This window comes from Aspergillus undulatus, assembly GCF_047715775.1.
Source record: "Aspergillus undulatus strain CBS 261.88 unplaced genomic scaffold BDV17scaffold_40, whole genome shotgun sequence".
In the NCBI taxonomy this organism is placed as follows: domain Eukaryota; kingdom Fungi; phylum Ascomycota; class Eurotiomycetes; order Eurotiales; family Aspergillaceae; genus Aspergillus; species Aspergillus undulatus.
Genome location: NW_027396644.1, coordinates 270,404 through 296,400, shown reverse-complemented (window position 1 = coordinate 296,400; position 25,997 = coordinate 270,404). Strand labels below are relative to the sequence as shown.

The 25,997-nt window shown below is 51.7% G+C and overlaps 12 protein-coding genes and 1 non-coding gene across 13 annotated transcripts; 6 read left to right on the top strand and 7 right to left on the bottom strand.

Annotated features, from left to right (window-relative positions):
- Positions 1–454: 454 nt before the first annotated feature.
- Positions 455–528, bottom strand: BDV17DRAFT_t108. Its single transcript has one exon. It is a non-coding gene; the product is annotated as a tRNA-Asn (tRNA).
- A 1,298-nt stretch (positions 529–1,826) lies between these two features.
- On the top strand, positions 1,827–4,489 carry BDV17DRAFT_299642 (pectin lyase fold/virulence factor; the record flags this gene model as incomplete). The annotated part of the gene is made up of 5 exons (XM_073763916.1): positions 1,827–2,270; positions 2,324–2,678; positions 2,729–2,852; positions 2,900–3,546; positions 3,612–4,489. The coding sequence occupies 5 exons, from the start codon at positions 1,827–1,829 to the stop codon at positions 4,487–4,489; spliced, it is 2,448 nt and encodes an 815-aa protein (XP_073613599.1).
- Positions 4,490–5,460: 971 nt separating this feature from the next.
- BDV17DRAFT_293340 (uncharacterized protein) lies at positions 5,461–7,304 on the bottom strand (the record flags this gene model as incomplete). The annotated part of the gene is made up of 5 exons (XM_073762581.1): positions 5,461–5,628; positions 5,687–5,933; positions 5,990–6,122; positions 6,186–6,338; positions 7,292–7,304. 5 exons carry the CDS (start codon positions 7,302–7,304, stop codon positions 5,461–5,463), a joined length of 714 nt encoding a protein of 237 aa, XP_073613598.1.
- A 1,185-nt stretch (positions 7,305–8,489) lies between these two features.
- Positions 8,490–9,915, top strand: BDV17DRAFT_299641 (zinc-dependent alcohol dehydrogenase family protein; the record flags this gene model as incomplete). The annotated part of the gene is made up of 4 exons (XM_073763915.1): positions 8,490–8,678; positions 8,775–9,107; positions 9,240–9,287; positions 9,409–9,915. The coding sequence occupies 4 exons, from the start codon at positions 8,490–8,492 to the stop codon at positions 9,913–9,915; spliced, it is 1,077 nt and encodes a 358-aa protein (XP_073613597.1).
- A 134-nt stretch (positions 9,916–10,049) lies between these two features.
- BDV17DRAFT_293338 (glycoside hydrolase family 11 protein) lies at positions 10,050–10,764 on the bottom strand (the record flags this gene model as incomplete). Its single annotated transcript, XM_073762580.1, has 2 exons — positions 10,050–10,449; positions 10,502–10,764. The coding sequence occupies 2 exons, from the start codon at positions 10,762–10,764 to the stop codon at positions 10,050–10,052; spliced, it is 663 nt and encodes a 220-aa protein (XP_073613596.1).
- Positions 10,765–11,954: 1,190 nt separating this feature from the next.
- Positions 11,955–13,836, bottom strand: BDV17DRAFT_269032 (intradiol ring-cleavage dioxygenase). Its single transcript, XM_073758531.1, has 3 exons — positions 13,592–13,836; positions 12,463–13,539; positions 11,955–12,402 (listed from the first exon to the last, which is right to left on the bottom strand). The coding sequence occupies exons 2-3, from the start codon at positions 13,185–13,187 to the stop codon at positions 12,135–12,137; spliced, it is 993 nt and encodes a 330-aa protein (XP_073613595.1). The 5' UTR covers positions 13,188–13,539; positions 13,592–13,836; the 3' UTR covers positions 11,955–12,134.
- Positions 13,837–14,084: 248 nt separating this feature from the next.
- On the bottom strand, positions 14,085–15,959 carry BDV17DRAFT_269031 (Nse1 non-SMC component of SMC5-6 complex-domain-containing protein). Its single transcript, XM_073758530.1, has 3 exons — positions 15,683–15,959; positions 15,009–15,619; positions 14,085–14,953 (listed from the first exon to the last, which is right to left on the bottom strand). The coding sequence occupies exons 1-3, from the start codon at positions 15,807–15,809 to the stop codon at positions 14,690–14,692; spliced, it is 1,002 nt and encodes a 333-aa protein (XP_073613594.1). The 5' UTR covers positions 15,810–15,959; the 3' UTR covers positions 14,085–14,689.
- A 20-nt stretch (positions 15,960–15,979) lies between these two features.
- On the bottom strand, positions 15,980–17,009 carry BDV17DRAFT_150828 (zinc finger CCCH domain-containing RNA-binding protein). The gene is made up of 2 exons (XM_073754474.1): positions 16,474–17,009; positions 15,980–16,416 (listed from the first exon to the last, which is right to left on the bottom strand). Exons 1-2 carry the CDS (start codon positions 16,772–16,774, stop codon positions 16,088–16,090), a joined length of 630 nt encoding a protein of 209 aa, XP_073613593.1. The 5' UTR covers positions 16,775–17,009; the 3' UTR covers positions 15,980–16,087.
- Positions 17,010–17,293: 284 nt separating this feature from the next.
- BDV17DRAFT_150833 (nucleoside phosphorylase domain-containing protein) lies at positions 17,294–19,012 on the top strand. Its single transcript, XM_073754475.1, has one exon. The coding sequence runs from the start codon at positions 17,391–17,393 to the stop codon at positions 18,786–18,788; it is 1,398 nt and encodes a 465-aa protein (XP_073613592.1). The 5' UTR covers positions 17,294–17,390; the 3' UTR covers positions 18,789–19,012.
- BDV17DRAFT_293333 (ankyrin repeat domain-containing protein) lies at positions 18,863–20,791 on the top strand (the record flags this gene model as incomplete). Its single annotated transcript, XM_073762579.1, has 1 exon — positions 18,863–20,791. The coding sequence occupies one exon, from the start codon at positions 18,863–18,865 to the stop codon at positions 20,789–20,791; it is 1,929 nt and encodes a 642-aa protein (XP_073613591.1).
- Positions 20,792–21,008: 217 nt separating this feature from the next.
- On the bottom strand, positions 21,009–22,674 carry BDV17DRAFT_150817 (NAD(P)/FAD-dependent oxidoreductase). Its single transcript, XM_073754473.1, has 2 exons — positions 22,165–22,674; positions 21,009–22,075 (listed from the first exon to the last, which is right to left on the bottom strand). Exons 1-2 carry the CDS (start codon positions 22,641–22,643, stop codon positions 21,226–21,228), a joined length of 1,329 nt encoding a protein of 442 aa, XP_073613590.1. The 5' UTR covers positions 22,644–22,674; the 3' UTR covers positions 21,009–21,225.
- A 527-nt stretch (positions 22,675–23,201) lies between these two features.
- BDV17DRAFT_269028 (SDR family oxidoreductase) lies at positions 23,202–24,820 on the top strand. Its single transcript, XM_073758529.1, has 3 exons — positions 23,202–23,350; positions 23,433–24,117; positions 24,174–24,820. The coding sequence occupies exons 1-3, from the start codon at positions 23,311–23,313 to the stop codon at positions 24,208–24,210; spliced, it is 762 nt and encodes a 253-aa protein (XP_073613589.1). The 5' UTR covers positions 23,202–23,310; the 3' UTR covers positions 24,211–24,820.
- Positions 24,821–24,878: 58 nt separating this feature from the next.
- Positions 24,879–25,956, top strand: nctB (negative cofactor 2 transcription regulator complex subunit NCB2). Its single transcript, XM_073758528.1, has 4 exons — positions 24,879–24,992; positions 25,050–25,076; positions 25,172–25,431; positions 25,515–25,956. Exons 1-4 carry the CDS (start codon positions 24,971–24,973, stop codon positions 25,632–25,634), a joined length of 429 nt encoding a protein of 142 aa, XP_073613588.1. The 5' UTR covers positions 24,879–24,970; the 3' UTR covers positions 25,635–25,956.
- The last annotated feature ends 41 nt before the right edge of the window (positions 25,957–25,997 follow it).

Genomic DNA, 25,997 nt, shown 5'->3' with positions numbered 1-25,997 from the left:
AAAAAAAAAAAAAAAAAAGAAAAAAAAAAGAAACAAGAAACGTGGACTTGGATAAATTGGGGCATGTAGCGAATTGGGACCCGACAGGCCTATAGTGAAGTATGGAAGTGGATAAGTTGATGCTATTCAGAGACCGCCGGCGGCGGGAGCTAACTACCTAATGCTGACGAAGAACTGAGTCATCTGGGATGACCGATATAGCGAACTGTGCACACTGCGTGACAGGGCAGGCATGAGCTAGGTCTTGGATTCTGTTATAAATGATGAGTTCCAAGTGCACGTATGGCGGACAAAGCTAGCAACATTCTGCATGCATCTTGAGCCACGCTCAGCGTATTGGACTTCCCCCAGCCGCGCGAAATGCCCACGACAACTGCTTCGGTGATCGCAGATAAGAGCATTATCGCGATTGACGAAGAGAAAACAAATCACAGGCTCGAAAAAAAAAATTTCTCGTCCCCGGTCAGGATCGAACTGACAACCTCTCGATTAACAGTCGAACGCGCTAACCAATTGCGCCACGGAGACGATTTGTTGAGAAACTCTTTATCCTTCTATCTTAAGAGACAGCCTAACGCTAACACTTGACAAAAAGCTGGCGAGTTGCACACTAGGAACGACCGCCATCTGTGTGCAGTGTATTAAATGTATACAATTAGAGTCTACTACATATGTCTATTCACTTTCCCCCGGGTTAAGTATCCACATCTGCCAGATCTTGACCTTCTGCCATGCCTGCTCCCCGTGTTCATTGTATTGCAGCTTGAACAGAGACACTCGGTATCCGCAAAATATGTCTAAGACCAAGGCACCGGTATTCCAGTCTTCCCGGATTATTTTGACGGTATCACGGCGATAAACCTCGCTTGCCTCTCTACATCTATCGCCCCTTCTACCCTCCTCTTCTGGAAGTGGTTTCACTCTTTGGTTTATGTCTATTGGCAGAGCTGACGAAAGAAACAGCAATGTATCCGTAGGTTGTTAGCAACCTACCAGCCCCACGGATATTGAGTGCAGGATTCGGTCATATGCTGCTAAATATTCAGCCTCTGTCTTCTCTTGTCTCTAGCGATATTCTAGCAACCTGCTCGGCGTCTCCGACCATCCACTGGTGCGCCCTTTGGAGATGTGATGCACCAGTCCGTCGGAGCTGATATCTAGCTAGATCTCTCATGACCTTCTGCACCGTCACAAGTCATAACGTCCAAGGTGAGTGACGCTAACCAACAAACCACGGGTCAATGGCTTGTCTCATCTATACTAATTGTTCGCGCCCCAGGGTTGGCCCGTTCGCATGCCCCTGTCCTGCCTTGTCAACCGACCGACTCCTGACGAAGTCCTCCAAAGTCTGCGGCGTTCCCGCGCCTGGATATTCTAATATTAGCCAAGAGAGCACCGCGGCTTTCAGCACAAACCATCAACAGGTGGGGGGCCGTTAAGCTGTCATTTTTGGAGTGAGATGTCAAACTGCCATGGCTAAATTATAGATTGTAGCGTGTCAGTGCTGGACAGACTTGTTAATCAACGAGCCCGAGTCAGGGCATCCTGGTAACTATCCCTGTTCCCGTTCACTGGGTAAATCCAGCACCTTACTATTCAGGACTGGTCCCTGTCGATCTCGGCGTTTTAGGTGCAGCTTTCCAGTGGGGAATCCGGAGGAGGCGCCGAAAAGGGCACGGATGTGGATGTTTCATCTACACGCAACAGGATCCTGACGACTTGGCTCTTGGCACTTTTCACCATCATGTTAACACAAAAGCCATGCTCCTCTTCACAAACAGACTGTAGTAGCCCATTGTGCTCTGTGCCTTTCAGCTCCCACCATAATGAGATCTCTCTTCCAACTCACGGCGCTGGCCGCCATCCTCTCGCTCAGCGAAGCCCAGCTCCGCGTGCGCCTCATGTCCTCCTCCGTCCGCGACCTCGCAGAAGCAGACTTCTCTACATTCACCATCGAAAGCGAAGTGGCGAGCTCATCGACTTCAATTGACGGGGTAAACTTTACCGTTTCCGCGCCGGAGGGGTCCTACCTGCAGGGCGACTACTATAAGTACCAGTACACGCGGACCGTGTCGCATCTTGGTGAGCGGGTCGTTAATCAGGGGATTACCACCGACCCTGATAACCCGGGCGCTATTACGCTGAGTATCAGTGGTCTTGAGGAGGGTGAGCATACGCTGCTTACCTGGCATAACCTTTGGTCTGAGCCTGAGGGGGATGCGGCTGCGGCGACTGTGGGGGTTAGTGCTGGTGGAGAGGAACTTGCTTCGGTCTGTCAATTTTATACCTATACTTATACGTGGAAGAGGACTAATAAGTGCAGGTTGTACCAACCATCCGCATTGACAACATCTGGGAATCCGCAACCTCATACATAACATTCACCGTGTCGTCGCCAGACGAGCCGGTCGAAATCACCTACACGCCCAGCGGCGGCGACGGAATCGTCTACTTGAATGGAATCGAAATTGACACGCCTGCGATGGGAAACCAGGTCTCGTTCCCTACACCTGCCCATCGCGATGAACGTCTCGAAACGGAAGAGGACAGCGTCACTGCGACCTGGCGGGCGCCGACTGACGTTGAGAACCCTACGTATAATGTCTATCTCGGTACCGCACCGGATGATCTGGGTGGGACTAGTGAGGGGTCGACTGAGCCGGAGGCTGTTTTTACTGGTATATTCTCCCTCTCCCTTCTGGATTGACAATGACTGATCGTGATACAGGCCTCAACAAGCTTGACACGTACTACTGGCGCGTGGATGTTGTTTCCGGCGAGACTACATACACCGGACGAGTCTTTATGTTCCGCCTTGCAAATCTCGCATTCCCAGGCGCTGAAGGATACGGGTTCGTTACTCACCTCTTACTATAAGCTCAATACTAACAACTCACAGTCGCTTCGCACGTGGCGGCCGTGGCGGCAAAGTGGTCAAGGTAACCAGCCTCGAAGACACCGAAGACGAAGGGACCCTGCGCTACGCACTCACTGTCGCAACCGGCCCCCGAATCATCGTCTTCGACGTCGGCGGCGTCATCACAACCACCTCCCGCATATCCGTCAACAGCCCCTACATCACCCTGGCTGGCCAAACAGCCCCAGGCAAGGGGATCGCAATCCAGGGGCACCCGCTCGGATTATCCGGTGCATCGGACGTAATCTTCCGACACATCCGGGTCCGACCTGGGACATCGAGCGGCGAAACAGTCGATGGGATGGGCATGTCCGGGAGCAACTACTGCATCTTCGACAGATGCAGCATGGGCTGGGCGATTGATGAGAGCTTCTCATCGCGCACAGCGAGGAACATCACTTTCCAGCGGAATATGATCTCCGAGCCACTCAATGTTGCAGGACACCAGAATTACCCGGAGGGCACGGCGCATGGGTACGCGGCGACTGTTGGCGGTGATGTTGCGAGTCTGCATCATAATCTGCTTGCACATGCAGAGGGGCGCAGCTGGAGTATGGGTGGGGGAGTTGATGATAATGCGGAGTTTGCGGGGAGGTTGGATATTCGAAATAATGTCGTTTATAACTTTGGTATATACCCTCTATCACATCACTCTTCTCACACGAGGTGATATATGCTAACAAACCTTGACCAGGATCCCGAGTAACCGACGGCGGCGCGATGGAAGTAAACTTCGTCGGAAACCTATACAAACAAGGCCCCGCCAGCGAACTCACCTACGCCCTAGCAGCCACATACGAAGACGCCATGCCAGGCTCCCAGCAGTACTACTGCTCCGGCAACTCCATGCCGGGCGTCTTCGACCAAGACTCAACGCAGTACGTCGACGACGGCGAAGGCCAATCATCCGAGATAGCATGCTACGCGGACGTGAGCATCGACCCTGCACCAAGCTATCAAAAGTTCGTCGAGGGGGAGTTCTTCCCCTCGTATATCGAGGAGCAATCCTCGACCGAGGCATACAAGCGCGTGTTATCAGATAGCGGCGCCTCCCAGCCGGTACAGGACGAGCACGACGCGCGTATAATCCAGGAGACGCTCGAGGGGACAACGACGTACAAGGGCTCCGTGTCGGGAAAACCAGGACTAATCGATAACGAGGCGGATGCCGGCGGGTTGGAAGATTTCCCTGAAACAACGCGCCCGTCTACCTGGGACGCTGACAACAACGGCATCGCAGACTGGTGGGATGGGTCGACGGGGGGAGACGGTTATACGGCTATCGAGGGGTACTTGAATTTCATGGCTGACCCGCATGTCTTTGTTACTCCTGGTGGGACGGGGGAGATTGAGTTGGGGTCGCTGGCGATGGGGTTCGTGGAGCCGAGTTTCACGGTGTCGGAGACGGAGAATGGGGTTGGGAGTGTGGTTGTTGAGGGGGGGACTGCGACGTTTACGTCGACGGGGAATGCTGGGATTGATTACTTTACGGTGTCTGTTGAGGATACTGAGGGGAGTACTTGGGAGAGGAGGATCGGTGTTGCGGTTTTTGAGGGCGCCGATGAGGCGTAGTTGACTCTGTCCGGCTACGGTTGTTTTGTATAGCTTCTCTGTACATGTCCATTGTTTGTACATATATTGTGCCCATGCAACACATGTCTCGCCTTTGTCTCCCAAGGTCGCTATGGGGTGCATATTCATTGATTCAGGTTAATACTAGATGGAAATTCCCTGCTGCAGGTGAGCTATAGTCCAGTCGAACCTAATGTACACAATCATATCCATAGCATAGAAGCCCGTACATAGCAAGTCTCTCTCAACCATGTCCAGGTCAAGGATAAAGTTTATCTGTTCTGGCCATGGCCATCCAATCATCCAACCAACCAAGCCGGGCCTCCAGCTCGGAGCTCATCGACCCCGAAGCCGCCCGGGACAGGGACGGATATACGGCCTAGCAGCTAGCTAGACTCGCCTTCCCCAGTGTGGAGTGTGGCCCCGACGTCTAATTCCTTCATTTTGGGCTGCGGTCGGAGGTTTCGACTAGCTCATCACGTCCCTGTAATGGTAGAGCGGGGATGCAAAAAATACCCATATCGGGTTGGTTGAAGATGAATAGAGGGCCCTCTCGCCCAAAACGACCATGTTCGGCAATGGCAGTGGCAGGGACAGGGTGCCTTCGATGTTCAGTGTATCCAAGGAGCCGTGGTCCGGAGATGATCAGCGGACACTCACGATGAGGCGCCACACAGCTTCTATGTTATTGACTTGCTTTAATGCCCCATGCTTCTGTCTTGCCTTGAGGTAACTTGTGGGATCAGCTACTGAAGAGCTGGTCAAACGCGTTTGATTGAGTTCTGATACTATAAGGCATGCAATTTGTAAATGCCGACAACTAAAGCATATCGACAAGAGACATACATACTAGTAAGTAAAGGAAATGGGCAGTATAGGAGCCAGTAAAATCCCGATATCTGTAGAAAACCTTGAAAAAGGGAACAAAACTGCAGATAAGAAGGGAAAAGACGTCCATGTCCGAAAAAAGATCAAACAGGCCGGCGAAGAAGCAAGATAACGAGCGAAAAGCTCGTATCCGTCCCTGTCCCCAACGGCCTGGGGTCTATGAGCTGCGAGTCCTGAATGACGACGTTCAGCCCGTTGTAGTGGGCTTGTACGACGCGGGCGAAGCGGCCGATTGTGGAATTTAGCAGGACCTAGTAGGTGTGTACTATAGGCCATAGTCGAAATTGAAGGTTTTATATTGTTACTTACAGGCATGATTTTCTGCTCCTGCATATGACTGCGGCCATCCTCGTACCGGCTGACAATGGCCGAGAGGATGGTCTCGATTCCACCCTGGACGAGGTCACCGCTAAACCCAGCAGACCTGCGGTTGACCACGATGAAGTCTTCGTGTGGGTAGCCGTCGGAGGGGACACAGGATTTATAGACGTGCCACGGGTGTGTTGGATTTGTTGCACGGCAGGAGGGGGTATCTTCTGGGGTCTGGAGCTCCGATCTAAACGTTTTGGGCCATGGTCAGATGAGGCTGTCAGACCAAAGAGGTTGATGTACTTACGGCTTTCCTCCAGGAAGTTTCGCTGCCCAGTTAAGTCACAATCTGCTCCCCGTCCGGGAGGTAGGTGCGGCGGTCCGCTTGGTCGAAGTGCCAAAGATTGTGGCGCGCGGTGTGGAGGTGGGGCGTTCGCTAGATAGATAGACCATGGTCAGACGGGCTAGAAAGGGCATCTACCAAAGGAGGGAAGCATACGGTCCTCGTAAGTCCCATCGTCATACTGCTCGATTGTATCCAAAACCTCGTCGAGCCCCTCGTCCTCATCTGAGTCCGAATCATAGTCCACGGCCACATTGCCATCATCCGACAGGACATCTTGGTAGGCGGCATGCGCTGGAAGAAGTGGCCCTGCTTAGAGGCTTCAGGGTCCACGGTCGACCTCCTCTTCCAAAGTGCTCCAGGGGCCGATGGCCTATGTCCGGATATCCCGCGAGTATACTTCTGAGGAGGTGGATGATGTACTGGCGTTGCACATGGCAGATCTCTTAGCGGAGGGGCTCTAGTGTCAGGGCGAGGGCTCTCAACGTGTCGTCGAGGCTTGGGTCGATGGTAGAAGAGGATCCACCGATCATGGGCCCCTTGGCGGGTCTAGTCTAGGTCGTGATTCGGGACATGGTCGAAAGTGACATTTTGAGGGTGGGTTCGTGGGTTAGATGAGGTGGGTTGACGTTAAGTGAGATTCAATATTGGTATTTGACTTGATAGTATAGCAAAAGAAGCTGATAGTATCAAGTAGCAGAGATGTGTAGATGGCTAAAGAAAGAGACAGGAGGGGCAGAGACAGCAGGCATTTTGTCTGCACCTGGAAACATTCTCTGGGCCAACTTGAACCCTGGTACACAGAGAAGGACAGTCTAGACTTGGAGGGAACTGTTACTGTTGCATACAGCAAGGAGACTGTCACTTATTGTTCTGTGCAAGATAGATCTTAAGCTTTCTGGTGATACATATCCTCTATACTGACAGTGGCGGCTGGCGGCTATGGCCGATTAGTTTATTAGCGCTACTCTGGTGTACATGAAGTAACATGACATGGCCTTTGATATCATCTGCGTAAGAGCACTGCACGAGGCTATTCTGTCCTGTATCAGGGATCTGGCTCACGAGAACTGCTTTAGAAGTTATTCCATCAGACGAAGTGCGGGTATAGCGGACGCCTCTCAGGCTGGGCATAAAATACGGGCAAGCACACTCGAGGTTACACTATACTACCAGCCTCTTCAGCAGCTCAAGAGCAAACGACTCCGCCCCAATACTACCCATGATCGTCGCTCCTCGCACTGCCTCCCTCATTACCTTACCGTTCTCTGACATGGTCGAAACGGAGGCCGTCTCCCTGGAAGACGATCTTCTTGCTACATACCTGGCGTCGGAGCGTGTTGGGCGAACTGACGTTTTCCCACGGGCGATTCAGCACTCGGACATGGTCGGGAAGAGGACGGCCAGCGATGCTGGGCTCAACGAGGAGGAGTAGGGATGAGATGCTTATTGTTGGGACAGATTGTACACATCTCATTGTTCTGTCTTTTCTTTTGTGATATTTGTACGCATTGGGTGGATTGAGTTTAGTTTTCTTGGACATGGACATGAATGCTTTTTCCCTTCTTATCTGCAATTTTTTGCTTTTCTGCCCTTTTCAAAGTTTTCTGCAGATACCGTGTTTTTACTGGCTCCTGGGGCTGTTCCTTTCTTCAAGGTTGATTCTTTACTTATGCCTCTTGTCGACTTGTTTCAATTGTCTGTCTGCATATACAAACATACGTGACTTATCTTTGACCAACCCAAAATTGATTGACCTCCTTCGCACTTCCGCTCCATCACCGAAGGAGAGAGAGAGATTGCGAGACAAACAAGCCTCCCAACCAGGGTCCAGTAAAGGGTTTGAACTGCACATGGCCCCGTACGACTATCTACGCCAGTACTCGGCCGGCGACTGGGTAGTTTCGAAGTAAGTCTACGTAGTAATACCGTAGCGTGTGGGATTATTCTCGCTGCGCATTGCGCTCAGAATTGTTGGCGGAGTAGGCTATTCAAGGCAATACCGAGGCTGCGCTCGCTCACTAGCAGAAGAAAAAGCCGTCCATCTGCATGTTGTATGCTAATTTGGATGAACAGCGACGATGTACACGAGAGGGGAGAGGAGAATTATCTATCTGAGCACCTTATACTGGTACGCAGCATCCGTTCACCCCTCTCTATACATACAGAATGACAGACACGAACCCTAACTCCCACCGCCAAGCCCAGCACTCGATACAAGTGGGTTCACTTCCCTCCCACACGGCACTGCTGACTCGCAACAAGGTTCCAATGACTCGGGCGGATCCACTCTTCTTCAGGAATCTGGCATGAACTGAGTTGATCGTGGCCACTGCCGAGGTGCGTGAGGTCATTATATATCCAGCTCTGTCCCGCCGAATTCACAATGGCCCCGTCCAGCCAGCTTTCCGCTCCTCTCGTGGTTCTATCTACATACCTATCTATATGTGAGCAATAATAATGGCCAACCCAAACACAACAGAAATTGCAAGCCTCTCCAGTACACCAACCTGGCTCTTAACCGGGCAATCCGGAACATCGAGTCTCGAATTCGACCCAGAGTTCCCCCTCCCACCGCTGAGTCCACATGATGTCCTCGTGCGTATTCACGCTGCGAGCTTGAATTATCGGGAGCTTGCTATTGCGAGTGTATGTGTCTCCCCATCATCCTCCCCATGTCCACCCTTCTAGAGTGTTCCGTGTGGGATAGGTGAGCTGATGTGTTTTGTTTTTCGTTGACGACAGGGAAAATTCAACACCCTCCTCACACCCCCGATAACACCCTCCTCGGATGGCGCAGGCGAGGTCGTACAAACCGGCGCAATGGTCACGGAATTCGCACCCGGGAACGACGTCGTCACGCACTTGACCGTCCACTGCGACCTCGATGACAACGCGACGTTCGAGAGTGTAAAGGCAGGACTGGGTCAGGGCGTCCATGGCACATTGAGGAAGTACGCTGTTTTCCATGAGAGTTCCCTAATGCATATGCCCTATTTGAGCTATAGGGAGGCGGCGACGTTGACGTGTTCGGGGTTGACGGCTTGGAATGCGCTTTTTGGGGCTGGGGATGGGCTTGTGAGTCCTACCAGTGGAAGTGGGAGCGGTGATGGTTCGGCTGGAGGGGATAGTGGGAGTGAAGATGACAGTGCAGACGATGAAGAGGGAAAGGAGGATATACCCGGCTCGAAACGGGACTTGACAGGCAAGACGGTCCTCGTGCAGGGGAGTGGTGGGGTTAGTGTTGCTGCTTTGCAGGTTCGTCTAATCCGTTGGCATTTCAATCTCTTATCCGTGGACCTTACCTACCTAGCTGGGGTGTTTTGATGAGAGCGGACATGAGAGAGACAGCTTCAAGGTTACTAATGAGATATAACAGTTCGCCCTCGCCGCCAACGCAACCGTAATAGCAACAACCAGCTCAGATACAAAAGCTGCAAAACTCAAGACCCTCGGCGCACACCACATAATCAACTACAAAGAGCAAACCAACTGGGGCGACATCGCGCGGTTCCTAACCCCCCACAGCCGCGGCGTCGACATAATAATCGACGTCGGCGGATCCTCAACGATATCTGAGTCGCTGAAAGCTGTGAGGACGGACGGGCTTATTTCTTTAACGGGGCTACTAGGTGGTGCGGCAAAGGAGAGTGATCCGAGTATTATGGCGGGGTTGATGTTTCTTTGTCGGACGAGAGGGGTGCTGTTGGGGACGAGGAGGCAGTTTAAGGAGATGAATGCGTTTATTGAAGAACGGGGAGTTAAGCCGGTGGTTGATGAGTGGGTATTCAAGTTTGATGAGGTCAAGGAGGCGTATGAGTATCTTGAGACTCAGAGGCATTTCTCGAAGGTTGTTGTTGATGTTGATTATGATGAGGGGTTGTAAAGTGGACATAGATAGAAGATAGTCTCTATGGTAGAGTATATACAACAACAATAGGTCGATGTGATGCAGTCAACTGGGACAAATTGAACTGTCCCGTTCAAACCAAAGTTCACTTAAGAAGGGACAAAGCCTGCTTAAGAAACAGTAATAGAAGCCGACCCACTACTCTGGTACCCCTCCACAGCAACAATCTGGTAGTTGTGAGTACCGAGGGTCATACCCAGCTTACCCCAAGCATCAAAGTGATTGGCAATCGTAACACTCCCCGAAGAGCGCTTATCCTGACGGACAGACCAGAACTGCGTAAAGGTCGCAGTTCCCTGGATACTGGGCACGTTCTCGCGCGTTGCGGTGTAGATGTCGTATGTTGCGCCGTCTGACTCGAGGGTCCCCTGGTGCATCCCTGCCGTGCCGGGGTTGTAGTCGCCGTAGGACTCGACGACGTAGTACTCGACTAGCGGGTCTGTGGTCCAGCCGTACACGGAGAGGTAGCCGTTGCCGCTGGGGGAGAAGGTGCCGTCGAAGGAGATGACCCTGTTTTATTCTTAGTTATGCTCAACTCTGTTGGTGAGGGTAAGGCTCATACCTAGTGCTACCAGGATTCCATCCCTTCCCACCAACAAAGTTCCCAACGTTGCTCCACTCGACGGTGTACGAACCGCCGTCGCCATTGGTGTATGTCACGTCGCCGCCGCCGTCGGTCCAGAAGGAGTAGTAGTAGCCGTTGCTGGTGCCGGTTGAGCTCTCGGTCGAGCGCTTGGCCAGTTCAGCCAAGGTGCCGTCGGAGGGGGCAGCGAGGGTTCCGACGGCCGCGGAGCAGGCGAGGAGGATGCGTGAGAAGGAGACCATTTTGCTTGATTGGCAGTGACTGAGGTTGTACTGAAAGGTACCCCGTAGGTGAAGATGAGAAGGCAGCTTTATATGTAGTCAACCCCATCATTAATTAAAAACGGAGCTGGATACTCGCTCTCGGAGTGAGCGCCATATCCACATCGGAAGTTCCTATTTCAGGCTGTTGACACTGACACTGACAGCGAGTGAGCGGGTCTGTCTCATCTTCACTTGGGTCTTGCCTGTCAAACTGAAACTTGAGACCGTCTCAAGTTCGATAGTCCCGTTTCGCAGCCGGCAGAAACCTAAGAATAGCCTAATTAGGGCTCCACCAGGGGTGCTCTCTGCGTCTCATGTAGATAGAGCCGGTTTTGGCGCGCTTAAGCTTTGAAGCTTCTGAAGCTTTATCCAACTACATGGGAATGGAGCTATCGATTATAGGCTATTTCTTGGGAAGGGGCATGATCAATAACAAATGGTGTGGAGGGCGTTGTGGGTTACGACTTTAACCCCCGTCTGCAGTACGCTCGAGCGTCACGCGATATATCCGGCGGCGCCATGAAACATTCCATTGACGCGAGCAGTTTCTTTGCCGTATAGGCTATATTGCACCTCAACTCTCTGTCTAGGAGGCTTTTCGAGACCTATCCTGAGATTACGTGAGGAGGCCGGACTCCAACGGACATTGTTTGACTGGCTGTTGCAGGGATGACAATAGGCTTAGGTACCTAAGGTGAAGGAAGAACGGGTAAGGTAACGAGCTCCAACGCATCCTCGATTCCCCAGGTCTTTGCCTCCACCTGCATCTCCAGTGAAGGGTTACTCTACAGTCTACTCTAATGTCCTCCGTACTATTGTTTTGCAGGCTACATCTTACTCCCGTTGAAGCTGAATGGGACTGCGATGCGAACTAGACTTACCTGCAGGTAGATAAGCCTTTTGACTTCTATCTGTACATACGTATATAAACAAGAGAACATAATTCTCGGGCCCGTGCGGATGCGGAGGTGGATGAAGATGACTCGGTGGATCGTGGCGAGGTGAGGTGAGGTGAGGGTGAGAGAAGTTATGCCGTGGATTTTGTATGTTGGATTTCATAATATCAAGGAGCTTTGCTGACGGTGACGTGGTTTGAAGCCCGGATGTAATCAGTATATCGCTAGGACTATATAGTAGTTGGCGCGTACTACCTACCGAGTCGGCTAGGGTTAAAATTCATAAGGAGTTCTCGTCTCCGTTGAAAATTTCGCGCAACTTTCAACAGGACAAGTAGATAAGTATATATATATACATCTCATAAATTCACGGAACCGGTCGTCGTCTTATTTCATGATCTTTACAATCCACAAGCTCAAGGATCCTCCCCAAACCAAGTTCGCCCTCACCCATCACATCGGAACAGGCAACCCATCAACAAAATCCACTTTCCGTCCTTGCCTATCCATCGCCTCAACAGCATTCTTCCGTCGTAACTCGCGCGCTTGCTGTTCAGTGAGCAGGACAAAGTCGTGCTTAAGCAGCTTTGTCCCGACCTCGACGCCGTATTTCTCCGCCATGCCAGAGTCGGTTACTTCGCTTAGGTCGACGACCAGAGACTCTTTCACCCCGAAGACAGGGTCGGATGTTTCGTAGGGGTCGCCGCGGGGGTAGAGGGCGCTGTATGTACCAAACCTCATTAGCATGTCCAAGCAGACTTATGAGAGGGGGGTAACCCACGTAATCAACAAATCAAACCCCTCCCGATCAAGCATAAAATGCACATGCCCGGGCCGATTCGGATGGCGCCCCAGAGCCTGCAGCATCTTACCCACCGGCCCATCCATAGGAATCGGATACGGGACGGGGACAATCGCCTGGAAATAGAACTCGCCGTTTGCATCGGACCGCAGCACCGCGCGGCCGTCGGGCCCTGTTCGATGCGGGTTCTGCACATCGTAGAAGCCTTTGCTGTCGCCTTCCCAGACGTCTACCTTGACGTTGGGAATGGGGTTCCCCGATGTATCGCGGATTGAAGCGAGGACGAGGAGGCGCGTTGCGTCGGGGTCGGAGTGGAGGACACTCCCGTGCTCCATGTCTTCTGCGTCGTGGGTGTGGAAGGGGCCTAGGACTGTCCCTTCTGTGGCGGGTGGTTGCCGCGGGTGGTTTATACTATCGACAAGCGAAGAAACACCGAGTGTATCGCTGAGCAGGATAAACTCGTGCCGGAGGTCGTCGCTGATTTGGCCCGTCTCTGTGAGAAATTTGATCGCGGTCATCCATTCTTCTGTTGAGACGCGGGTCTCGAGGCAGAATTCGTGTAGGTGCGACACTATTCGGTGGAGGAGGTAGCGTAGGCGGGGGGAGGGGCATTGGCTGTTTACTAGGTGGACGTTTTCGGTGATGTTTTCGGTTGTGAGGTCTTTCATCGGTGGGAGGGTCGTTGGGATTTCGGTTGGTGGCATTTTGATGTGAGTGAGCCCTGAGGGTAGGGTATCAATCTGGATCTGGATCTGAGATGTTGATGTAGATACAAGCTGGAGACTCGCGTTGGGAGATTCGGAATGAAAAGCCTTTGTACCACCAGTAGGCCCCACATTCTAAGATCATGCCATGAGTTCCTGACTGCCTAGGTACTTACTGAGTGCAGTATGAGTCTGCAGCGTATCGAGAACTGGTTCGTCAAGGTAACCCCACGTGGAGACGCGGAGATCGATCACCAACATGTGGGGAAGTTGACTTCGGTACTAATTCCGCAATTACAAATCCTGCTGAAATGCTTCGTTTAGCAGTCAACTCAGAATGCTTTCGCTCCGGCTGAAACACCATCAGCACTTTCATGGCTAGGGGCTAGGGATGGGACCCGTACCATGTCCCGCGGGGATACGCAGAAGGGTACTACTAGCCAGTGGAAAGATCAACGTCAGACTATGACCCTGCCTTTGAATTGAAAAGTGAAGGTCGTCACAGGTTTGCATTGCGAGACGTAGGTAGCGCCAAAAATTGCATTATATCCCTCCAGAGGATGTGGTCAGCGGGTGAACGGCAAGTGATTTGAGGCCGTAATGGCATGACATGACATCAATTCGGACATTCGTCCGCTGCGGGTGGGGGATATATGATTTCCTCCGAGTCGAACCTCTTAGCCCAATTCTGGTTCTCGCTTTGGGAGCCCTCGTTTGATGTTGTTGGGAGCTAGACGAGTACTTGAATGAGGTGTTTTTGTGTTGTGTTGTACTGGAGGGGAGTGATAGGTGGTCAATGAACAGGAGAAGGAATAAGAGGAGGAAGAGTGACTAGATTGCTGATTGGCAGTGGAGTGCTATGGTAGAGGTAAAATTGGAATCGTAGAGATATCGTATGCCTGATGCGCTATGCTATCCAGCCAGGCGAATACCACGAAGGCGCACTGAGTACCCCTTCAGCCATGCCCGCATGCTCACATGCTCGGAACGGACGAGACTTACGCTCACACTGAGACCGAAACTCAAACTCAAAGCGGTGTTTGAGATGCAACCCGCACGCGTAGGCGAGCTGCGAGCACCCACCTGCAGGTACTCATATGATTTAGACGGTGCCCATGGAGAAGAGACGAAGTGCCTGCCCTATGATAAAGTTGAGTCTACACACAATGAGCGAGCTGGGGGCACGTATGCTCATTCATTGAATGTGTCCTCGTTCAATTGGCTCAATTCCTGACTGGTTTGCCAGGGAGACGTATCGTGACCGACAAGGCTGAGGCCATAGCGTAGGGCGAATCCGTTGCGAGGTGTCAGTCTAAGCCGGGGCGTTTGCATCCAGTATACCGATCGCTCCCAAGCTCGTCGATCATCTGATATCGACTTTCGGTTGTAGCTGCTGGTTGAAGCCGTTGTTAAGTCATCGTCGAAAATGATCTGCAGCAGGCGGTTAAGAGCAGCGTTTAGTTTCACCGGACTTCAGCTGCCATTAACGAGCTTCTGCTATCTCAGTCACTCCCCTCATCCCCATCCTCGTCCATACCGTCCGTATCCTGGGACATCTGCGTAGCCGGCGCAATGCTCTGACGAACAGGAATAGTGGAGGTCCGTCGATTCCCGCCGGTTACGACAGCACGCTCGCCAACAAATTTGTCGCCCGGCCAGGGAGACCGACACATAGGGCACTGCTCGGCTTTCTGCACGCGGAAGAAGTTGCGCATGCAGTGGTCGTGTAATCGGCCAGGACAGTCTCGGTTACCGCAGCGTTGGCCCTATCCCGTTAGTACATAAACAACATCAAAGACAAATGAAGGAACGAGGACGTACAACAGTAACGATATCCCGACAAGCAGCACAAAATTTAATCTTCTGATTCCGCCCCCCATCCTCAACATTATACGTCGCAACGAGCCATCCGCGTAACTCCATTAGACCCCTCGGACTCAAACTGTAGAACCCCTTCCGGCTCTTCTCAAACCACCCCTCCTCAACAAGCTGCTTCATGATGGTCTCCGCTTGCGTCATGCTCAATGGCTGCGCGGCCTTTCCTTGCGTTGCCTGTGTAGTCCCAGACTCTCTCCGATTCTCACCACCCGCGACCTTCGCCTGCTGGATCGCCTCGATGGAGGATATGGCCATGACCTCAGCAATCCGATTATTATTCGTCTCGAACATCTTATCAAGGACTCGCTTCACAAAGGATATCTCGTCCGCTGTGTACGTCGTCGCAAGCTGCGTTAGCCCGTCGCTGGTTGTATTGACGAGAGCGTATACGCGTTCCGGGAGAGCCGCATCATTCTGGTTCGCTGGGTCGTGGATCTCGTGTTGCGGGAGGGTACTTCGGATTTCGAGGTCGAAGGGCGAGATGGCGCTGTTTGCGGCTGTTATAAAGTTGTTTAGGTCTTCTTCGGCTATGTCTTCTTCTAAGACTCGGTCGCCTTGAAGCAGTTAGTTAGCAAAATGAAACTTCAGATTGTAGGAGCAGATCGAGCTTGACGCACCACTGACTGAGAGGATTGCGGCGAGTATGGGTTTTGACTCTTCGTAGGTTATTGTTGAGCGGGACATGAGCGCTTGCAGGAAGGCTCGGTTGCTGTCGTCGTAGCCATTTCTTCTGCCGATTGCCATTTTGGCTTGTGGTTTAGGGATTGACTCTAAAGTTGTAAAGAGGAGAAGATGCGGGGTGTTGGTCTCTTCTTTGTTCGAGACGCGACGCGCCAAAAGTGGACATGCGCCAAGACTTCATTATCTCCGATTCAGGAACACCGCGATTTCTACTGCAGAGTACGGGAACGTAGTTTACCTCAAGTCAAGATGCATTGATGCCATTCCTAACTCCGTAGAGCTGATATCATAAAGTACAGTACACGATCACTCTCCCAACGCCAGAAACAAACAGAACGCAACTAGTATCTCCGCCGTGTAGGCTCCGGGCTGGGACTGCGGCTGACACTGCGCGCATCCCGACCGCGCTCCTTCAACCACTTCTTCGTGCTGAGGCGCAGCTCCCGGTCGAGTTCATTGCTAGGATCTTTCCGGTGAATGAAGTTGCAGAACCCGCCGCGGACGCAGCCCTCGCCGGAGTTTAACCGGCAGCATGCTTCTCGGAAATCGGTCACCGGCGATAGCTCGCAGTATATCGGTCGCGCGGCGTACCATCGTGAGTTGAGCGTATCGCAGGCTTGTTGGGCGTCTTCTTCGTATTTGAATCGCGCGTAGACGTTTCCGATGAGATCTAGTCACACAAGTTAGCCAAAGAATCAGACAGAGTCCATGGCAAAGGAAAGCTTACGATCATTGTTGTTATCGCACACGACCAGCTCCTCCAGCTCGCCGTACTTGCACATCTCGCACCAGACATCCTCGTAAAACGCATCAAAATGGTTCTGCAGCTGGCTCGGGTTCATCTTGCTTTTCGGGTCGTAGGCCGGGTTCTGGTACATGTTCGGCATGAGTATGGTCTGGGAGTAGGAGGGCTTGACATGTTTGCGCGAGCAGCGGTCGCCATGTCTGCAGGCGCCGATCTTGTAGTAGAAGGAGCAGTTGACTTTGTCTTGTTCGGTTCCGAAGATGGAGGCGAGGTAGTTGGCCATTGTGGCGGCGAGCGAGGGGAGGATAACACAGCGATTATTTTATGCGCGGCAACTGAGGTGAGGGTGAGGAGGTGGAACTTGAAGGGGAAACGTGAGGTTAGGGAATGAGGGAGCTTGGGAGCTGCTTTGGTTTCTGCCATCCCCGGCTTTGGTGAAGATTCTGGACAGCGACAGTGACGGCGGAGCGCTGACTAAGTCATTTAGTGCCTCAGGCAGGATATTCCAGACACCCGCCAGGGAAGCTTCAACCGACTCAACTATGTACAGCCCATTCTCGATCAGTTTTCTCGAGAGGTCTACCTGACATTGGATTTTGATCCTTGACACCCTTGTCGCATCTACTCAAATTCTCCAAATCGAAGAACACCAAAACGCTCTCACATATATTCTTTCGAGATGCGCGGCCATTGGAAGGTCTCATCACTGCTAATTCGTTCGAGAATGTGCTATGACATGTCTGGTGCAGCCTAAATGCGCCAATTGTCAGTGGTCACGGGTTATACTAGCTTTGGCGCTACGCTATCGCCCGCTAAGCCAAGCTCGGCCTTGTCGCCAGCTTCTGGCCATGCTCGAATCTCTGCACTCGAAATCACCATGACACTAATCGCCATAGGTGATGAAAAAACCACGTTTCTGTCCCGAAACCTATACGGTCGGATGGGTTTGTGCGCTGCCACTCGAGCTTCAGGCGGCTCGGGCCATGCTGGATGATGAACACCAAGATCCGTTTGCTGAACCCCACGAGACGAACATCTACTGTCTTGGGAGAATTGGACAGCACCACGTTGTCATAGTGTGCCTGCCGGCTGGTCGCTATGGAACAAATGCTGCCGCCGCATGCGTGAAGGAGATGATGGAGAAGTTCCGGTCAATCAAGTTTGGCTTCTTGGTCGGCATCGCCGGTGGTGTTCCTAGTGACGAGGCTGATGTCCGGCTGGGAGACATTGTCATTAGCCAACCTCAAGGTCAATTCGGCGGGGTTGTGCAGTATGACCTTGGGAAAATAGGTCCCGAGGGAAAGAGCCATCGCACTGGCTACCTAACCCCGCCACCAACTATGCTTCTCAACGCCCTCTCCAAGTTTCGGGCCTTAGGAAGGGACCAAAGCAGCCACATAATAGCGCGTCTTCCTTTGACTGGGGGTGTCCAGAAGCCGGACTCCGATGTGCTATATGAGCCAACTTACGATCATATTGGGAAAGACCGTTGCCAGGACTGCGATCCTACGAGGGTGAAGCAACGAGGGAAGCGGGCAAATGAGACTCTGGTGCATTACGGACTCATTGCATCCGGCAACCAAGTCGTGAAAGATGGGGTCACTCGTGACAGGTTGAGTCGAGAACTCGGCTATGTTCTCTGTTTTGAAATGGAGGCAGCTGGTGTTATGAACACTCTTCCCTGCTTGGTCATACGTGGCATTTGTGACTACTGCGACTCGCATAAGAACAAAGATTGGCAGATCTACGCCGCCATGATGGCAGCGCTCTGCGCAAAGGACTTCTTCGATATCATCCCGGGCGCGCAAGCTACCCGACTCACCGCTGACCAAGAAACCAGAGAGCGTTTCGAAGCGGTGTTCATGACTGATCCGCTCATTGACCGAGCCAACATCATCAACGCCAAGGGAACAAGAGTTGAAGGGACTTGTGAATGGCTTCGTAACGACGAGTCTTACAAGTCTTGGCTGGGTCCTCAAGGGCCACCTTTTCTGTGGTTATGCGGCGGACCCGGCAAAGGAAAGACCATGTTGTCAATCTTTCTTACCCAAGAGCTCGAGAAGCTGAAGGGTGGCGGTCTAATTTTCTACTTTTGTGGCCACGAGGATGAGAAACGCAACACAGCAACTGCAGTTCTTCGGGGCCTCATATACCAAGTCGTCGAGAAAAGACCCTCGCTATTCCGCCACGCCCAATTCTTCTTTGCCTCTCAACAAAAGGCTGAATATGCTTTAGAATCGCCTGAAGCACTGTGGACCATTCTTTGGGCATGGTACAAGACTCAGAGATTGGCTTGATTTACTGTGTGATTGACGGTCTGGACGAATGTGATGAGGAATCCACACGCTTCCTGGGACTCAAGTTTTCTCAGATGTTTGAAGACAATGACGAAAGACCGCGCACGTCTGGCATTCGGCTTATGGTAGTCAGTCGAGATATACATGCTCTAAAAGGGTTGCCAACCATTCAACTAGATCCCGACCATGACAATGAAATCAACACTGATGTACAACGATTTGTTCAATACAGAGTTCGCGAATTGTATAAAGTTGCCGGTTTCACTTTGGAGCTAGCTGCTCAGGTCGAAGAAACTCTCCTGGAACGGTCAGAAGGGACTTTCCTCTGGATTGGATTCGTCATGAACGAGCTGATGCAGAAGGCGACCTGCACGGAGTTGTTAGAGACATTGGAGGCCCTCCCTAAAGGATTACCTGCGATCTACGGTCGAATCTTGCTTGAGGTCGATGAAAGCAAGAGGGAAGTTGTGGGTTCAATATTGCTTTGGGTAGCTCTAGCGTTTCGTCCCCTGACCATCCACAGACTGTCTGGCGTGATCAAACTACATGTTTCAACCGCCTTAGATCCCGAGCGAGCTATCATGGATCAGCTTTCCCTTTCAAAGCGTCTTCTTCGGGTACAAAATGGCAGGGTTGGTCTTATCCATCAGTCTGTTCGAGATTATCTACTTCGTGGCTCCTTGGACTCAAACCCGATACTGGAGACCTTTCGCATCAGTCCTGAGAAAGGGCATTATAGGATAGCGCAGATATGTCTGGACCTGGTCGAGAAGTATTGTGGCCGTCGCCTCTCCAGTGCCGAACAGCAAAAGATCCCCATGCTGGACTATGCCATACGCGCCTGGCCACACCACGCGCGGGCTGCTGGTGTATTTGCCGATGCAGTTATTGATATGTCCCGGCCAATGTTTCGGAAGAATTCAAGATTTGCTCAACGGTGGTATCAATGCCGTTTTGATTTAGAAGACGAGAAAATCCGCAAACTTACAAAGCTCCACATCGCGTCTGCCATCGGCCTTGACCACTGGGTACGGAAGCTATTAGCCCAGAAGAGATGGAAACCTCGTGTAAGCCTCTATCTAAGCAAAAAAAATTTCCAGGGCTACACAGCACTTCATCTTAGTGCTATCTGGGGATACGAAAAAATTGCTCAAATTTTACTGGATAACGGCGCAAATGCCAATGTGCAAACCAGCGACGGCGATGTGCCCTTGAGACCAGCGGTTCTTCTGGGTCGTGAGTCGGTCATCCCATTATTACTTCAAAAAGGGGCCGATATCAATGCCAGAGACAAAGACGGTAACACACCCTTGGTGATAGCCTGCGATATGAAAAATACAAAAATGGTACAGCTTCTCGTTGCTCATGGTGCTAGTGTCGATACGGTCTTCATCGATCTAACTCTATTTCGCGTGGCCGGTGAGACTGATGCCGAAGAAATTGCTGTTACACTGATAGAGCACGGTGCCCAAATTGACGTACGGGACTCCTTGGGATGGACACCATTGATGTCGGCGTCGCACAATGGAAACGTTGGCGTGATGCGAAAACTTCTCTCTCATGGCGCTGATCCTAATGCTCATGACGACAACCACAATACACCTTTGCTATTTGCACTCAGTGGGGATTTTGAAGCCATAACAGTACCTGTCTTACTTGAACACGGCGCAGATGTCAATCAGCCCGATGATGAGGGGTTGACGGCCATCATGTGGGCAATCATAGCGAAGTCCATTGCCATATTACCCGTTTTGATTGAGCACGGTGCAGATATCAATCATCGCGACAGGCGCGGGCGTACACCTTTGATGGTCGCAGTTCAACACAACAATGCTGAGGCTGTCGAAATGCTTTTGAGATATGACGTGGGCGTCCAAACAACGACACGGTCGAGACGCGCTGCAAGGGAGACAGCCGCTGAATTGGGGTTCCATGAGGCGGTGCAGTTGCTCAATGACCACGAAAAAAAGCTGCAGGAATCTGCCACCATTATCGAAATCTGAGTCTGCCATCCTCTTAAGTTATGATGGCCCATGGTCACGATGACATATTTCAACTCTCTTTCTCGAATTCCATGAGATAGCCAGGTCCTGATGTGATGTACTGTAGAACGGGCGAGGAATTAGGTAATAGTGGTCTCTACGACTGTTCCTTTGTACAGCTCCAGTCCACGATCTCTTCGGCTTTTTATCTTCTTACGGCTATACTTCGACTTGGTCACAAAATTTTTCTGTTGAGTGATGAACTACTTCCTTCAGCCCGAAGGACAATATCTATGTCTATGGTTTGAACGGTATCCCCTGCTATTTCCAAATCATATCAGATCACGTCAGTATGTGAACTGCAAACCATTCGTAGCCGAACCACCGACACCAGTCATGGCCTTCTCTTCAAAATGCATCAAAGAGTCAAACACTCAAATACTCAATCGTGATACTTACAGCTTCGCCCTCCGAGCTTTCCCCCCCAATCCCAACCCACTAACATCAACAGACGGCTTCACCCCCCTCACCAAATCCGCCATAACCGCTCCAGTCCCTAACGCCAACGAAATCCCCCAGGGCCCATGCCCCGCCGCAACAAATATACCACCACCCTTGCAGCTCTTAATCCCACCAAGATCCGACTCTTCAACCCTACCCACAAACGGCACGCCGCGCTCCGAGACAGGTCGAAGACACAGGCCCTCGCGGAGGATGGTTAGGTCATTCTCATTCAAGACACCATCTGTACTTTCTTTCTGTCCCGCGGGGAGTTTCCCCATAAGGCGGATTGTGACGTCCTTAAGTCTATCCATCTCCTCCTCATCCCAGTACTTTTGTAGATCCTCGACTCGTTCGGGGACAGGGATTCTCGTGCTATTCAGCCCCGCGATGTATATCTCGCTTCCCTCACGCGAGAACATCTCCGGTGCGAATCCGGCCGTGGGAGGGTGTGTCGTGAAGACTGCGTGGCTACCCTCTGCTTCTTTTTCGTGCTCGCTGGTGTATGTGTATCGAGGGGATCGGATGACGAGAGAGTAGCCCGCCAATGGATAGATTGGCATTTTGGCACTAGAGTCTGGGAACAGGGTCGAGAAGACGCGGGGCGTCCAGGATCCAGAGGCGATTATGAGGTTTGTGCACTGGAGGGTTGATTCTTCTTTCGTATTAATGTTGAGGATTTTCACGGCGGTGATTGTTCCCGATGCGGATGTGATCAGGGATGTTGCGGTGCTTGGTTGATGTAGTTTTACGCCCTGTGAGAGGGCCTTGTCTAGGAGGAAGTGCGAGAGGCGGAGGGGATCACTGTATCTCATTAGTTCAGCTCAGTTCAGTTCAACATGCCTACCTGGGCCTGGGTAAGTGGAAGGGAACGGAAAGAAAGAAGGACATACACCTGCGCCACAGTCCCCCGATCACTAATCCTCTCCAGGGCCGTCCCAGCCTGCCTCGTCAACCACGTCGGGCCCTCCTCCACAATCGCCGGGGAAGACGTAGCCGTCTCAGCACGACTCGTCCCAGACCGTAACCAGTCATCCCCTCTCGCCCCTCCAACACCAGCATCCGTAGAACCGAGACTGAGCGCGGTTCCCTTCATAAACCCCCACTTCTTATCGCCGCCATGTTCTTTAGCCAGGGATTCATGCAAACCGAAGGAGTATTCACCCAACGGGAGGAGAGAAGGCTCAAACCAGTCTTTTGCTAGGAAACCTGCAGCGTATCCTGAGGCGGAGGAGAAGAGGGTGTGCGAGGATTCGATGATGTGGATTTCTTCTCTTTCTGAGGAAGATTGGGAGGAGGGTTGGGGTTGGAGAGAGAGGTAGTAGGCTATCGAGGCGCCGATTATACCGCCGCCTAGGATGATTGTTGGCATTTTTCTGAACAATTTTTTTTTGCTTTTTTTGGATCTTCTGGGACTCGTGTCTGTCTGTTATTCTATTCAAGTCCTCCTGGGACTACTTGAGCCTTATATACCTCTGCAATGTGGAGCGTTGATACGCCCTCCGTTTTACAACCGGAATGGCTTGCCCGAGTTTGGTCTCGTCTGGAAGGGTCTTCCGTCCGGGACATGGCCCGGTCTTCTCCAAACTGTGGTTCTGGTGGGAAATACTTGCCTGGGATTTGCTGTACTGGGAGGATGTTCCGGGAAGGCGTCTCGAATTCTAGCTTTGATTGGTCCTAGAATAGCTCATTAGTATGTGCATCTTTGACTGCATTGCTCGAGGTGGATGAGGGACAGGAGGGGTATAGTATAGTCTATGAAATACAACTTCGCACTTGCGAGGCTTGCTCAATTGAGTCAGAGTAGGTTTATATCCTGCCGACGGACAGATTGGCTGGGTATAGCTATCGATTTTTATTGTAAGAGTTACACAGCTTCTGCAGCAACCTTGAGTCCTTGAAGCTTAACCCCACGGCCCCTCGCCCTCGGCATCACGTCACTTGCATCATCCCGACTTTTCTCCCGCTCTCACCACTCTCTTTACTTCACAACTTCATTCCTGTTTGCCCTTCAGCTACACCGATAACAATACAGCACAATGTCCGCCAAAACAATCATCATCACCGGCGCCTCCCGAGGTACTTACTACCCTACTTTACCTACCCTCCTCCCTTCCGTGCCACCCCAGTACAACACCACTAACAAAAAAAACCCCCCCAGGCATCGGCCTCGCCGTAACAAAATACCTCCTCACCCAACCAACCCTCCACAACGTCGTGGTAATAGCCCGAAGCGCGGAACCCCTTCAATCCCTAGAACAACAATACAACGGCCGCGTTGCAGTCCTCAACGGCGACCTTGCGGATTTCAGCCTCGGTCAAAAAGCCGTTGATCTTGCGCTCAAGACCTTCGGACGTCTTGATGGGTTGGTTCTTAACCATGGTATCTTGGGGCAAGTGGGGAAGATAGCGACTGCGGATTTGCAGGAGTGGAAGAGGGGGTATGATGTGAACTTCTTCAGTCTTGTTTCATTTGTCACGGCGGCGTTGCCTGCTTTGAGAGAAGCGAAGGGAAAGATCGTGTTTACGTCTTCGGGGGCTTCAGTCTCTGCGTATCGCGGGTGGGGTCTCTACGGGTCTACGAAGGCGGCGATGAACCATCTTGCCTTGAGTCTGGGTGAGGAGGAGGCTGATGTTGTGAGTGTTAGTATCCGGCCCGGGATGGTGGATACGGAGATGCAGAGGGAGTTGAGGGAGGATCACGCGACGACGCTGGAGCCGCAGGTGCATGAGAAATTTACGAGTGTGCATAAGGAGGGGAAGTTATTGAAGCCCGAGCAGCCAGGGCATGTTATGGCGAAGCTGGTGCTTGGCGCGCCGAGGGAGTTGAGTGGGAAGTTTCTCTCGTGAGTTCATTCTCTTTCATTCTCTGAACTATCACGAAGCTAATGATGGCCGATAGATGGAACGACCAGGCTCTTGAGGCCTTCCAGGCGTGATACGATTACTAGATAGGATAGATACTGCAAGAGTCAGCGTTGACTCGACCACGAGATGATAGAATAAGAGGCAGATGTAGAATTGATCAGCCGAAAGATGAAAAGCAGGTACATTTCTTAAGCATCAGATGCAGCGCATCTTCATACTTAGCATGGAATGTAGTTTGTTCATCACAAAATTGAGGAAAGGAAGAAATTGTGTTATTGTCGTACCTATGCTACGATCAAGCTCGCGCCTTGGTGTTCCAATGCCGATAACTGAGCTTCCCTAGATCTTCAAACAGTCAGCGGAGATCGACCAAAGACTGAGTGATGCAAATTGGGCAAAGATATAGATTTCAGTGGTCCGTTTGGCTTGGACAGTGTAATCACCACGGTATGTATGATAGGGGCGACAACGATGTTCATCATGGTAAGAAAGGAATGGCAGATCGGTTAAACGTACCATATCAGTTAGTGAGGGAGCAATCGTTGAATAAAACTGTGTCCCAGGAAAACAATGCATTGAGAGATCCAGAGTGGGAGCTTGAGAAGTGAAGAAAAGTCGAGCCGAAAAAAATCGCAGCGGAAGAAAAGGCTGGCTGGGCGGTGTGTTTCTGCCTGCTGGTTGTTCCGTTCCGTGGGATTTATCGATCAGGCATACCCCACTCACTGATGGTCATACTGTACTCATCTCTGCGATAAATACGCTGTACGCCTCTGGGGATTTCGCTCCCTGTGTATATTTCTTTGCTCGATTACAAACCACCACATATTCGCCATGTCAGATCGAGAATTCAGCTGTAAGCCGCGCGCGTTCTGATCCTGTCGCATCTACGTGCCTAGCTAACGCGCTCCAGCAAACGACGACCTGTCGCTTCCAAAAGGTGTGTAGAATCTCCATACCTCATCGCCTATTCCGGCATGACTACGCGATCATGAACGAGACCCCCTGGCAACATACTAACGAACCTGACTACAGCAACGGTCCAAAAAATCATCACCGAGATCCTCCCCCCGACTTCCGGGCAATCCTTCTCCAAAGACGCGCGCGACCTCCTAATGGAATGCTGCGTCGAGTTCATCACGCTCATCTCCTCCGAGGCGAACGACATCAGCGAGAAGGAGGCGAAGAAGACGATTGCTTGCGAGCATGTAGAGCGGGCTCTGCGTGATCTCGGGTTTGGGGATTACGTTCCGGATGTTCTTGCTGTTGCGGAGGAGCATAAGGAGCAGTTGAAGGTGGGTTGACTCCGTTTCTATCTCTATCTGGGGCTGTCCCTGAGTTAAATCAGAGCGGGGCTGACTTTTGTTGTTTTGTGCAGTCGCGGGAGAAGAAGCAGAGTAAGATGGAGCAGAGCGGGTTGTCCGAGGAGGAGCTTCTTCGGCAGCAGCAGGAGCTGTTTCGCTCTGCGACGGAGAAGTATCACGCTGGTCCGGAGTGAGGTCGTTCCAGTTGGATGGGTAGGGGACATATTGGGCTCGTGCTGGTCATGATCGGAGTTAATAAGAGGGGCTATGGAGTTTAGGCATTATTTACAGTCTATGGAAATATGGTTCTCATCTTCATTTTATATCTATTATTGTAGCGTGGGCATAGACATCGGGAAACGGTACCAAGCTATTTACTTGTTCGATCCTTACTACAGCACATTCCATGTATAGTACAGAGAGATGGTGGATCGTCGTGGCGGAACCCGATAAAAATATATAAAGGTTGTCTTTCGGAGTCCTCGTAGTATGCTCAACCGCCACGCCAGGATTTCCGGGCCCAAAACAAAACTTACAATTCGAGTTACTTTGAACAT

Bases quoted from the DNA above. Each gene is read 5' to 3' on its own strand.
- BDV17DRAFT_269032 (XM_073758531.1), bottom strand. From the start codon at position 13,187: ATGCCACCAACCGAAATCCCAACGACCCTCCCACCGATGAAAGACCTC. The intron at 12,403-12,462 runs GTGGGTTACCCC...TGGTACATACAG, and splicing joins GGGTTTGATTTGTTGATTAC to CGCCCTCTACCCCCGCGGCG.
- BDV17DRAFT_269031 (XM_073758530.1), bottom strand. From the start codon at position 15,809: ATGGCAATCGGCAGAAGAAATGGCTACGACGACAGCAACCGAGCCTTC. The intron at 15,620-15,682 runs GTGCGTCAAGCT...AACTGCTTCAAG, and splicing joins CGCAATCCTCTCAGTCAGTG to GCGACCGAGTCTTAGAAGAA. The intron at 14,954-15,008 runs GTACGTCCTCGT...CTAACGGGATAG, and splicing joins GTCGGGATATCGTTACTGTT to GGCCAACGCTGCGGTAACCG.
- BDV17DRAFT_150828 (XM_073754474.1), bottom strand. From the start codon at position 16,774: ATGGCCAACTACCTCGCCTCCATCTTCGGAACCGAACAAGACAAAGTC. The intron at 16,417-16,473 runs GTAAGCTTTCCT...TTGTGTGACTAG, and splicing joins GTGCGATAACAACAATGATC to ATCTCATCGGAAACGTCTAC.
- BDV17DRAFT_150833 (XM_073754475.1), top strand. From the start codon at position 17,391: ATGAAAAAACCACGTTTCTGTCCCGAAACCTATACGGTCGGATGGGTT.
- BDV17DRAFT_150817 (XM_073754473.1), bottom strand. From the start codon at position 22,643: ATGCCAACAATCATCCTAGGCGGCGGTATAATCGGCGCCTCGATAGCC. The intron at 22,076-22,164 runs GTATGTCCTTCT...AATGAGATACAG, and splicing joins CGGGGGACTGTGGCGCAGGT to TGATCCCCTCCGCCTCTCGC.
- BDV17DRAFT_269028 (XM_073758529.1), top strand. From the start codon at position 23,311: ATGTCCGCCAAAACAATCATCATCACCGGCGCCTCCCGAG. The intron at 23,351-23,432 runs GTACTTACTACC...AAACCCCCCCAG, and splicing joins CATCACCGGCGCCTCCCGAG to GCATCGGCCTCGCCGTAACA. The intron at 24,118-24,173 runs GTGAGTTCATTC...GATGGCCGATAG, and splicing joins TTGAGTGGGAAGTTTCTCTC to ATGGAACGACCAGGCTCTTG.
- nctB (XM_073758528.1), top strand. From the start codon at position 24,971: ATGTCAGATCGAGAATTCAGCT. The intron at 25,077-25,171 runs GTGTGTAGAATC...ACCTGACTACAG, and splicing joins CGACCTGTCGCTTCCAAAAG to CAACGGTCCAAAAAATCATC. The intron at 25,432-25,514 runs GTGGGTTGACTC...TGTTTTGTGCAG, and splicing joins AGCATAAGGAGCAGTTGAAG to TCGCGGGAGAAGAAGCAGAG.